The 13,286-nt window shown below is 41.8% G+C and overlaps 1 protein-coding gene across 6 annotated transcripts in view; it reads right to left on the bottom strand.

Annotated features, from left to right (window-relative positions):
* cdc42bpab (CDC42 binding protein kinase alpha (DMPK-like) b) overlaps positions 1–13,286 on the bottom strand; it is an 80,170-nt gene that overhangs the window by 27,885 nt on the left and 38,999 nt on the right. For all 6 annotated transcript variants that reach the window (XM_042390889.1, XM_042390890.1, XM_042390887.1 and 3 more), the window contains 2 exons: positions 10,857–10,952; positions 9,741–9,889 (listed from right to left, as the gene is read on the bottom strand). In XM_042390889.1, the coding sequence (XP_042246823.1) occupies positions 9,741–9,889; positions 10,857–10,952 (245 nt within the window). The remainder of the gene's footprint in view (positions 1–9,740; positions 9,890–10,856; positions 10,953–13,286) is intronic.

Genomic DNA, 13,286 nt, shown 5'->3' with positions numbered 1-13,286 from the left:
GGGAGGGGTGGGGGTGGGAGGAAAAGACAAATTGAGCAAGCAATTACTGGGAGAAGAATGAAGATGAAGAAAACAAGACCTTCTTCCAAACAAAACAATACTTATAAGACTTCCAAAACACACACAAGCCTGATCTCATATTACAGTGCAACTCCCTGATCAATTATCATCAAATTAAATTACATAACCTGGGGACATTCAACTGTCTTGACTTGTCTGTAAGGGCTCCAGACTAATGTTTTACATTGGTGGCACTGGTGTGCCTAACTTCTTCATTGAGGTGCAACAGCATATAATTTAGGTACACCCAAAAGTTTTCACCACGCCTTTTGGCACCACAACAATACATTTTAAACGTTAACTTGCGTTACCTCCCATACACATAGGTAATTTCTTAACACATTATATAACTGATTGTAAACGTTCGTTATTTAAATCACAGCACACTCAACAATAACTTCAGCTGTTTCAGGATTAGGCATCTTAGGACCGGGACGGGGGGGGGGGACAGGTGAACAGTTACGTCCACTGATGATGTCGAATCTGAGTTGGACCTCTAAGAGCCGGGGACGAGTTTAATCAACACTGCAGCGTTTTTCTTGATGAAAAAATAATCAATAGCTCTCTTCATTTTGAATTATGTTTTAAGGTTGTGATGTCGCCCACGATTTTTTCTCATTTGTGCGCAAGGAAAGTGGGAGGAGCACAGTCTCACACACACACACAGAGACTTGTACGGCACATGTGCAAGATGTAGCCTGCATAAAATCCTGCTATACACTGACAAAATAATCAACAAAGGATATTTTATTGTTCGTTTAAAGCCGAATGTCTATGTGTGTTTAAGAATATTTTTATACTTCAAAAAAATAAAAAAATAAAATAAAAAAATCAGACCTGCTTAATTTCAGGCACACCTGTGTGACCAATAAAAATGTTTAGTCGCACTTGACAGATTTTTGGTTGCACCCAGGAGCCCTGCCTGTGAAGCTTGTTTATAATAATTCAGATATATTTGTGATTCAATTAAGTGTAATTTCCCTAAGCCCATTTATCAGCAGCGTGGTAAATCTAAATTAACCAAAAGAAAGAACAAACATTGGAAATAGTTTGATTTGTTGTGGGAATTAGCTGTGCAGAAAGTGTGTGTCTGTGTATGTGTGTGTGTGTGTGTGTCTTCATGTCCCATGAACAGGGGGTGTGTTTTCGTCTGGCCACAGAACAGGACACAGCTTCAAAAAACACACACAAACACGCACTCTGTTTAAGGAAATATGCAACACACAAACACACTCCCACAAAAAAAAGAAAGAAAAAAAGATCCCTGAGTCCTAAAAAGACACAATCCCCTGTTTTTCTTTTTTTTTCTCCTCCATCTACAATATTTGTGTTTGTGAGTAGAAGCGGGCAGGCTGGCTGGCTGGGTGGGGGGTGGGGTGGGGTGGGGGGCGTTACTGACAACACATTCTTTTACAGATATGTACATGGTGGCCACTGTAAACGTTCTTCTCAAAATGCATCTGTTCTGCATTACTACTGCTGATGATATGTTTACAATATAGATACAGACTGTGGCTGGATTCCAGTCAGTGGGATTAATTGCTACACAGGGCAGGAGTTTTCTGTCTACCAGCTACAACGGCTGAGCCATTTTTAGAGGTTTTTTAGAGTGGAACAGGATCATCAGAGTAGCTAAAGGACTCGGATAAACAGCGTGTATCAACATTTGGTTGGTGGCATGTGCTGGTTTCTTTCCCTGTGTTCTTAAGCCCTCTGCATAAAGAATATTTTCAAGGTAGATTTGTCCAGGGAGTGGTGAGTTTTGCATCATTTGCAACTTTATGAAACAGTTGTCTACTTCATGTAAGCAAAAAAAAAAAAAAAAAAAAAAAGTAAATATGTTGCTGGAAATCTTCCAGCATGTTAAACAGGTGGTCACTGACAGGTGGTTTGTGTTGGGTTACTAGTGCAAGTGTTTCACATAGCAGTCTGAATGTAGATCACTGGCCTAGATCTACAGCCAGGCCTGGTCTAGTCCGGTCTCGGCCCATAGTGGGTGACTCTCAGCTTGTGCTACATGAGTGATTCCAGAAACAATCAGTCCATTGGCTCCTTTGTCCCCACTGACCCTCTGGTGTCAGTGTTAATATTTTGAGCTTGAAATCCATATTATAATAATGGCAAAAACATGCTAAATAACCCAAATGTTTGCTGGCCTGGACTGGTATGAAACGGAGATGTCACTGTATCCCACCGCCGTGGCTAAATATAGACTCTGTCCTTGTCTGACCATTCCACTGATTTCCCCAGAGGGCAGACCATGTCGAGCCCTGTGTCTGAGGCCCTTTTATCAACATTGAACCACGACACGGCTCAATACACATGGTATGGAGGGCACATGAAAACCTCTTTAGAGTAGTGTCAAAAGTGCACACACACACGCACACAGAACATGCAGCCACACACAAATGCCACTGGTTAAGGGGAGAATGTGTAACTTGTAAGTCAGCTAGACAGAAACTCAAACATTTGATGTCACAGGTTAAAAAACTGAGTTGGTGCTATTTCTGTCCGGTGATGTGAGCGTGGCTCTGCTTAAAATAATAAACCTGATGTTCAACACAAGCACACACACCCACCTCTAACTCATGCACAAACACATCCCTTACATAATAATGCTAACACCAATTTAAAAATATATATTTATAGAGTACTCCTCTAAAAGTTCTTGTGTGGTTTATGGAGTAAAAACATGACAAGGAGATAAAACAGGAGCACAACTTGCAAGCTCAACACATTAAAAAGGTCAAACTCCGACAGCCTGTTAAGAGTGACTACACAGTCTGCGTGCACGCGTGTGCATTGACCAAACTTATTTAATTTGGTAACAGCAAATTATTGCAGTCTTTGGAGCTACAAGAATAACCTTTTTTCTTCTATCCTTACTAATGACTTTGGCTCTAACTAGCGCCACTGTTTCACTATAGAGCACAAGGTTATACATGATACCTCGTATTTTTAGATTTGGCTTCAAACAGACCTCAAGCCAGAGCTGTCTGTCTAGTAAAAGTTACACTGCGGTCACGGATTAATTCCAGTGCATCCTGAAAGACAATCAATGTGATAACGTTGCCTGGCGAAACAATCAATTTTTGCCAGAGCGAGGCTTCAGGATGTAAAAGCTAATCAGTTAAAGTTGAAAAATTCCCACATTCCACTTCACATTTTTCTCAACTTCTTTTGAACTACTCAATAAAGACATAAGACTATAGCCCAAATCTCAGGGACTTTTGTTTTCGCTTTTAAAAGTGAACTGATATAAATTGGCTTTGAAGACAGCTTTTTTTTTTAGTGGTGGTTGAAGACAGCTTTGATGTTTCTGTCTTCAGCTAGAGATCTCTTCAAAGCCAGATGTGAAGCCTCTGTCATTTTCCAGTAGTGTTAATAGTCCCATCTCAGGGGGCTGCATGGGGGGTGGGCTAGCTATCACTCTGCTTCAGAGACACCACTAAATCTCTTACCTATAAAATACAAAGGATTAAAGTAATGTGCGCACATATGCGACTTGTACAGACACATAAAAGTTGGGCTCCAAAATGTAGAAATAAATTGACACTTACTTTTTTACCAAATCACAGTGTGCATCCTGAGTTACTTATAAGTCTTTTTAAAGACCGTGACTGCTCACAGATGAGTTCCAGATTGGACATCGCTTTCCAAAGAGGATACTGTATATAACATTTTGGACTGCAACCACATACTAAACCCAAGTGCATACATCCACGCAAACCAATCTGGAGTAACATAAGCTTGGCAGGCACAAACACACAAAAATAACTGACGTGATGCATACTTCAGGTCAGACTATCAAAGACAGCATAAAACTTGGAGACGGTGGATTAAGATTTCTTGGATCAAATTTTTACATCTCTAAGAGGACATTTCTCTTGGACATTGTTCTGTTATATCTGAATCTTAACAACTTTACTTTAAGGTGTTTACTTTAACAACACGTTGTAGGAATTAGAAATTCCTTCCCATTAGTGACACCAGTGGCCGTTAAATGAGCTGCAGTCAGCATCTTGTTGCTTGCACTCGCGTGCAGAGATAGCAGCAGCGTGAGACTATTGCAGGTGATGTCTTTTTCCTCGCTTACACTATTCATAATAACGTTAAAAACTTTAACGTTGTGTTTTTAACCATTTCTGCAAAGCATCTCTTACTCCCAGTAAGTCCGCCCCATAATTCTTCATAATTCTTACATATAGAACCTTTAATAAATGTATAGGCTAAGTCAAACATCACAATTTCACATTTTTCCAGTTGTTGTATATAATTTTTTATTTGTTAAATATATTTGTCCACACTTAATAGAGTACTGTGTGATCACTAGTGTGGCTTAACATTACACTGACAGGCACACGGTCTCTGCACATAGAATCTGGATCACCTTGACAGGAAGTGTAGGCCTAACAAATCATGAATGACACCCGTAACACTTGGACTAGACTGTGTAAGCACACAGATGTGGGTGTATGTGTGTGTATGTGTATGTGTGTATAAAAGGTGCTTCCACTGCTGCAAGGCCTTAATCTGCTCCAGAGACTTCTGGTCTGCCAAAGAGCAGACAGTGTGAGTTGACCCTTTCCTGTCCATGTGTGTAAATGTGTGTGTAGTAGACAAAAAGCATGGTGGGGGTACCGGAGGGCAGTGCTGTTGCTGCTGCTGATAAACTACTTAGGTCTTAGAAAAGCCCCTGTCTGCCCACTCCCCTCTTTTCTTCTCTTGCTCCTCTTAGCAGCAAACGTCTGTCTACCACAAATCTCCCTGACCAATCTTTCTCTCTCAGACACCAAAAGTCAACTGTACATTTTGCCTGCTACAGCTCATCTTTTCTTCAACGATCCATCTCTCAGACTGTTGTGATGAGCCCACAGATAGTGAGGGCAGCCTCTTTAACACCTCCAACTAACATATATGGTGCTTAACAGCACAGGAGCTGACTCACATTTAGCCTTCCACTCATGGAAAGACCCAGGGCGGTGGCAGCGCTAAGCTAATGCTAGGCTAGTTAGCACAGAAAATTGGGCTACAGTGTCACAGGGCTCCTGCGGTCTTAAGGAGCAGTGCAGAGACGAGAATAGAGGGAGGTAATCTCTTTTAAGACCACAGCATCCATCTGTGAGGGCCATCTGGACGCCACCTCACAATACACACACACACACACACACACACACACACACACAATGTGGCCTGCAGCAACACTGGAAACTGCACAGACAAGGCATGTCCACATGGCTCTAGCCAAGCGTTTGTTAACTAATGGTTCAAGGAACTGCTGCCTATGTGACTTCTGGCATCACTTGACACAAACACACAAACACACACACACAACCGCCATATCACAGGCTTACTATTAAAATATTTTTATTAAGTGTCCACTTCAATGAAATTGGAGAATATCTCTAACATCCAAGTGGTCCGATATATATAGTATATATAGTTAGCATTGTGAATGAAGCTCTTTGATAAATAATGGTTGTGTGTGTGTGTGTGTGTGTGTGTGTGTGTGTGTGTGTGTGTGTGTGTGTGCATGACGGAGAGAGAGCCCTGTTCTCTTAGATCACTGAGCTATGAAGAGACACATGGCCCTGATCAATAATAAAACACACATTAGGCTGCAATCAATAGGAAAACACACACAAACACACAGCACTCCAAAGTAGTGAGACCCCACTCAGAACAGATGTTAATTGTCACACATAACATCTTATTTTGTATACGTGTGTGTGTGTGTGTGTGTGTGTGTGTGTGTTTTGATGCCATGTCTGTCCTCTTCTCTTGATAGCCATAACAAATTTCCCCCTCTCCCTATATATATATACACACACACACACACACACACACACACTCACAACCATCACTCTGCACCAACCCCCACTTCTTCATCTGAATCCCCCTATCTCATGCAGTGTCTTACACACACACAAACACACACACACACACACACTCTCTTGGGGCAGACAGATGTGGTGCTAGGCAGCACAAAGCCATGCTGAGTTGGCCTATTGAAACGTTTGTCAGACCCCTCTGGGAGGCCACGCAGATCACTGACCACTGAATAAATGAACACACTCACACACACACGCTCGTACACAAGAGTCTCCCTTTGCGTCTGACTCTAACACACTCAGCCTCTCATGGGACTCGGCCGAGGGGGACAGAAGGTTGACCTCAGGGCTCTTTGCTCTTCATTTCTTTCATCTGGGCTCTTTTCAACTTCATCAGCGTCAACAGGAATGTAAATATACATTTTAGATGGGCCAGTGTTGAAGCGAGGTCAGCGACTTCACAAAACAAGATTAAGCACATGTTAGATAAGCAAAAATGACATAAATTAGACTAGAGACAAGTGTTTGTCATCATGATGATTTATTCTATGAGACTACAGACATTTGTCAATAGAGATTTTGTTTCTACCAAGGTAGCTATCCCTTTAATATCTCCTGTTGTATTTTGTATGTTCTGCTACATACGTGGACATGTGACATGCAACAGTAAACTTAACAACCATTCCAGTCCCACAAAACAGCAAAAGGCTCAATTTGAGCCAGTGATATAAACATACTGAAGGAGTAAGTCTCGTATAGCATGTCTGGGATGATACTTGAATACTTCTGATCCTGTTTAAAGCTTGAGTGGGTGACAAGGACTGCACCACTCCTGTGAAATATTCCCCTCAGTAACTGGATTATTTTTTCAGTTAATCAACAAATTATTTACTCGTCTATAAAATGTCAGTAAATACTGAGAAATACCTATAATAATTTCCCAGAATGCTGGGTGACATGTTTAAATTGATAGTTTTGTCCAACCAACAGGTCAAATGGGGGAAGATACTCTATTTGCAATGATTTTAACAAAGAAAAGTATCAAATCCTCATATTTGAGACGCTTGAGAATGTTTGCCATTTTTGCTTGACAAATGGCTTAGGGAGTCTGGTGACCTAGTGGTGGAGGCGCATGCAGATTGGGTGCAGCATCCCAAATTTGATTCCTTGCAACCCCTTCCCTCTCTCTCTCTCTCTCTCTCTCTCCCTGCATGTCCCATCTGTTGATTAACTTTCTGTTGACTGGCTAATCAATGGATCAAGTAATCCTTATAAGGCTGCACCTCAAATTAAAAATTAAGTTGCATTCAGGGATCTAGAATTCTTGTAAGAATTTATTTTCACTCTTTCCGACCAACCAAACACAAGCTTACAATCTATTTTACTTCCTGACCCATAGCTTGATGAACACTACATTTGACGAATAGGCTTCTGCTAATAGTTTTCAAAACCTGGATGAGGACCTGAACATAGTGCACAGTAGAGTTGTGTGGTACCACAAATTTTTCCAGGAGAAACTGACATCACAGTCCACTAAAATTGTAACTCCCATGAGAATAAGACTAGGCCAAAACCTAGTATATGGCTAGTATGGTCAATGTGCGTAATTGTGGCCAATTTGTTACAGGAATAGTCAGTGGTTGTGGCTATAATGTAAATTCCTGAATATTAAATGTTCATCTGCAATTTTCTGTCGTGGTCCCAGTAATATTTGTTGTTAAAGTGACTGACGTAACATATCACATGACCTGGTTAAGTAACATTTGACTCAAGAAAAGGGTTATAAATGCAGTTGCAAGAACAATACTTTCCCCTGCTTTCATCTGTTTCTATCTGTGGATGTCTGTAAACACCCATGTTTACGTACGATTAGCATGCTAGGCTAACAGTCTTTCAGCTGTGTGACTTTGTATCCACACTGTGACATGTTTCAGAGCACCGTAAACACATCTGTCACCGGTCCAGCACGATGCTGTTAAACCGGAAACACCACAGCTACACCTTATTTTTATACAGTCATGCTAGCCGTGCTAACTAGCTGCTAGCTGCTGTGCAGGCTGGTAAAATGGATCACTTGTGTCTCTTTGTATCCATGGATTGGTGCTCTTGTCAGTGTCAGACGCTTTGGTTGGTAAATCTGTGTTTTTAAAACTTATTTCAAGACTGCACTCGGGCTCCGCTGTAAACGCCTCCTGAGGACGTAACTGAAACTGTTCACACCAATTCATTTTGAAAGGTCCACGGCCAATGGGAAAACAAATTTCATAACTCAGTCAGTCAGTCAGTGACAGATATTCGGGGTTACAGGGCTGGTCTGTGGCCGGTACAGCCAAAAAAAACAAGAAAAGCAAGTACAGCCACAACTTGTCTGTTTACATTTCCAAATAGTGGTCAGTTGTGTTTGTTTGGTGCAGCTGAAAGTGAGCCATGAACACAGGGAGGGTGGCTTACTGTTAAATGGACATAGGAGCCTTTAAATTAGAGGGTTAATGCATTGTCCTTTAACTTAAGCATAAGACTAGGAAACACACCAAACTCACACATAGACACACACCATCACCAAGATAAACACACACCCTCATAATGCACCCAAACACACTCTCATCAGATGGGCCTAGCCAGCAGGACACACCCTTCTCAGGGGACCTGCCTGGCTGTCTCCACCCTCTGCAGAGCAAGCATGCAAATCTCCCACGAGTGTGTGTGTGTGAGAGTGTGAAATAGAGAGAGAGAGAGAAAGAGAGAGCAAAAGGAGGAGTTGGGGGTTGGTACATGGGGGATGTAACAGCACCACACCCCCACCCACAGACGTCCTACACCCCATCATTACTGTCCCAAAGCGTCCATGAGGGGACTTAAAGAGAAACAGTGCTGTCCCCTCCTCCGTGTCCTTTTTTCTTTCCATCCGCTTCTCCGTCTCTGCTGCCACCGCCAACCCCCACCCACGGCCCCTAGATAACACCATGCAATTAGTGGCTCCCCGCTCTCTTTCTTTACTTATACATTTATATCTACATCTATAACTCTGTTGTCGTCTCTCAGTGCGTTTCTTTCTGTCCAAGATCAACTACAGACACACCCAGAACGTTATCCCACCAGCCCTTTCTCTGGCCCTCCCTTGTTATCCATCTATCTCTCATCTTTCCCTTCTTCTATCCATGCTTCCACCCATCTTTGAACGAAATTGCTGTGACGAGCCCCCGACGAAAGCGACATTGTAATTATGTTGACATGCCGATGTGACCGCTTCCTGTCTGGCAGAACCTTACTTCCTGCTCCCAAGGGCATCTTCTATTGGCCAACAGATTCTTTTGGTGTATATGTCAGAGAAGAAAATGGTTTCAAGATCCACGGCCTGTGAACGGTCTCCTTTTAGGTGGTTTGTTTTTCATTCGGTAAGATGAGAAAAAGTGATTGTAACAGGAAACAGGACTTAAATATAACAATGTAAAATGAGCCATAACAGTGGACATGACAGCTACACAAAAACAAGCACTGAATCCTGCATCCTAACTCTCACACACAAACTTAACCTCAAATGGGAATGTTCAGGAGTGATATAATAACACACAAAGGAACACAAACTAATATACTCTACAATTAGTCAGCGGTACTGAAAATCCTCAGTGATGACTGAGGACAAACATGTGCACACGCACTCCACTATTTTCATTTATTTTCATGTAGCTCCCTGTGGCTGGAAAATTGCCCACGCAGCAAGAATAAAGTAAATACACTCAACATCCATCATTAGGTGTTATTGCTCAGTCTGTTCGTCTCCATAAAATAATTAGAGACATGTTTATACCTGTGAAATACACACATACAAACACAGTGTCTGCTCCTCACCTGTGGACGTAGTGTAGCTGGTGAATGGAGTCGATGGCCAGCACCATCTCAGCCAAGTAGAATTTGGCCATCTCCTCCGGCAGCCGGTCCTCGAACTTGCTGAGTAGAGTCAGCAGGTCACCACCCACATAGTAGTCCATGACCAGGTACTAGAGAGATAAAAAAAAAAAAAAAGAGACAGAGAGAAAACGTGATATGGCATTGTTGTTGCAGCGCAGTACATAATTTATGACAGTTACTGAATTTAGTGAGATTATTTCTGTCCGAAATAATACAAGAAAGTCACACAAGAAAGACAAAAATATAACATCTCCCCTCCATCTTTCCTCTCCCTTTTTTCTCACAGTATGATTACTACAGAGTGGCACAGAGGCAGCGATGGCCTAAACGGTTCTGAACTTTTTTAAGGTTTTCCTAAAAATAGACGACTGGACGGGCAGTGGTGTGTATTTTTAAAGCCTTGGGGAGTGTCTAGGGTAAAGCATTTGTTGTGAGAATGTGGGAAATGGAATGACAAGCAGTTCTGGCATTTGAACTCAGGGTCAGGGAGAGAGGACGGACTGTCAGGTTGGATGGAGAACGGCGGCCTCCGGCAGCCGATGAAAGTGAGGAAGGGCTTGGCTCAACACCAATCTATTAGCTCCAAAGTCATTCTTTTGGTCTTTTATGTAAATGTTTTTTTGGCACTGCTGCCTTCTGTTGCCCAATTTCCTACAATTCTAAGTCATGTTGTGTTTTGCGGTGAGAAATGAATGTGCTGGTCAGCATCTGGCAGGTCACCAGGCATCATGCAGAGGTGGTACTGTATTCTAAAACAGGAACTGGTGAGTGAAATGGTGGAAGTGGCAGGTGGAGTTACTCAGTGCCTAACAGTAAGGGACAGCGGCCATTACTTTGGAAAGGTTTAAAGTTTAAATGTCCAGGAATATATAAATGTAATGAGGTTGATGCTCAAAAGGAGCCTGATACATCTGAGTAAAGAGAAATAGTTTCCCTTGAAAAATTAAAAAAAACTGGCAGGAGTTTTTGGAAATAGACTTACGGTAGTTCCTGGAAAAAAACACATTCCTGCTCATATACACACACATAGAGAAAGAAAAGAGACTCCCATCTTACCAGGTTATTGTCATCCTGGAAGGCGTAGTGCAGGGTGGTGATCCACTGACAGTCTCCATTTACCAACACATCCCGCTCCTCCCGAAAACACGCCGTCTAAAGAAAGACACAATCAATTTTATACCTTAGAAATTTAATGTTGTAATTTGACATATTTAACCATGTATGTCATGCGATACTAGATCCCACATTCTTCTTATTATCTATATAATATATGTGACACCTCTCATGGTAAAGAAATTCTCGTATCACCTGACCCTCACCTCTACTGGGAGGTCGGAGGTCAGGATCTTCTACAGAACTGCATGCTTGGAGCAGACAAGGATTAACGATTTTGGCTCAAGGACACTACAACAACTTTCAGCCCTGTGCATTTACACTCATTTATGTGATCTGGTTGTTGTCGGCTTTGTGCAGTAACCTGATTTCTGGAACGGAAAACCTGGTTTTCTTAATTGGACTAAGGGATTAAGAGAAACCCAACTATTCCAGCTTGATTTTTTTTCTAAAGAAGCTTGTTTTCTTGCCCCAGTACACACTTAAAATTAAAATCCTTAAGATTTTTATTGAATCAAACATCGTTTTTGAAACCATTTATGGTCTGCGAAAGGACTGCCAACCTAAGGACAAGGGATTCACAAGCATGTTATCAAAAATCATTGACTGACTTCTTTATAAAACAGTTTGTTTGTCTGCTCTGTAAACAGATACACCTGTTGTTCTTCTGCTGTATTTTTGACAAAAAAGCTGCTTAACGAGTGACGGCTGTTGTATGAAACCATAGTTGCAGTTACTGCGGTAACCACCTGTGTCGCCAAACCAACCAGAACTGAAATCAAAAGTATTACATCTTTAAAGGTAGAGTCAGTCATTCTGGAGAAAGATTGTTGATATTTGAACTAAACACCCAAACAAATACACCCCTCCCTTCGTGCTCCTTCAGAAGCTCCGCCCCCCAAATTCATGGACACGCATTGCCAAGGCAACAACCAAAAGAGGAATATGACTGAATTCAGAGCGATGTGTCAGCTGTAGAGTCACTTCTGATCCTCTCACACATTATCACGAGCAGAAAAAAAGTTTCGTCTCTGCCTCTCTGCAGCCTCCCCACTTCTCACTCGACCTGCGTTCAGCGTCTCTGTCCACAGAAGCAGCCGTCTGTCAGCTGCAGCTCCTGGGAGGCTGAGAGGACGGCGGCCAGACAGACCGCCTTCACCAGGCTGACTGACAGCAGAAATTAACTGAACCAAAACGGTTTGCATGTCGGCTCCACGGGAAGAAATCAACAGTGTTTGTATTTATTGATTAATTGATATGCTTAATAAGTTGAAAACACATACACAGTGGGATATTTGTGTGATTTAAACAGCTGCTGGCTCAGATTACACATCAATAAACACGACAGAAACAAACTCGGAGCGTAAAAAAAACGCAGGGGGGTCTCCGTGAGACTGTTTTGATTCAGTGTGGTTTGATACAGTTAATAAAAGGGAAGCAAATCTGTTCCGTGAGAAAAAAAATTTGGCCGCGGCCACTCTCTCCCTCCATCAACGGGTGCTGGAGATATGAGACTGTCATGTCCTCACGTAGACAGCTGCTGGGATGACTTCCCTCTGTCCCATGCACAAGCATGAATGCCCCCTGCTGCTGATTGGCCAGAGTAGTATTGTGTGGCTCGCTCCAAACCACTGGGTTTACATGCCCGTTTACAGAGCCGGGCTGTTTATGGACTCCAGATTTTTTTTTCAGCGCACCCACAGAACAGAAAGCTAGCAGAACGTGAGGAGTTATTGCTGAATTTGACAAAAAGTGTATTGGACTAGAATCACTGACTTTACCTTTAACTGGGGTTTTATTAAATGAGTTTTGCAAGAGTATATCTGCATAACTGTCACCGATCATTACTTGTACTGGTACATCCTTATATCCAAAATAATTGAATCCAAAATCTGGAAAACTAATATTATAAATATTTATAATTTCCACAGCTTAACAGGAGCTTATGTGTCTTACATCACTCACTTGAAATATGCTAGCTTGTTAAAAAATACAGTATTATATAGAGGAGAAATCTGATTACCAAATGTGTTACAGTCACCAGATCATTTTACTGTTAAGTTGTTTTCTTAAAATGATTTCTCCCAATGACCAGGTGTCTTGTGTGCATGTAAGCGTAATGCAAATAATAGATAGTCTGTCAGTTTCTCAGACTACATTTCATTATATTCTTATATACATGCATACTCACTTTAGTACATAACTCAGTATCATATCCAAAAACGATAGGGGAAGTGGAGTTTGAAGAAGGAAACCCCACTGGATGTTAACACATAAATTACCCCTAGTGTTTGATGTTCTCTGTCTACGACGACAGTTACATGCTTGGTGCCTGCAGTTTACAGTACATCTGTTGCTCTACATTGTTTCCCA

The sequence above is a fragment of the Thunnus maccoyii genome, chromosome 17, assembly GCF_910596095.1.
Source record: "Thunnus maccoyii chromosome 17, fThuMac1.1, whole genome shotgun sequence".
In the NCBI taxonomy this organism is placed as follows: Eukaryota; Metazoa; Chordata; class Actinopteri; order Scombriformes; family Scombridae; genus Thunnus; species Thunnus maccoyii.
Note: the sequence above shows the minus strand (reverse complement) of the source record. Positions and strands in the feature narration are given on the sequence as shown.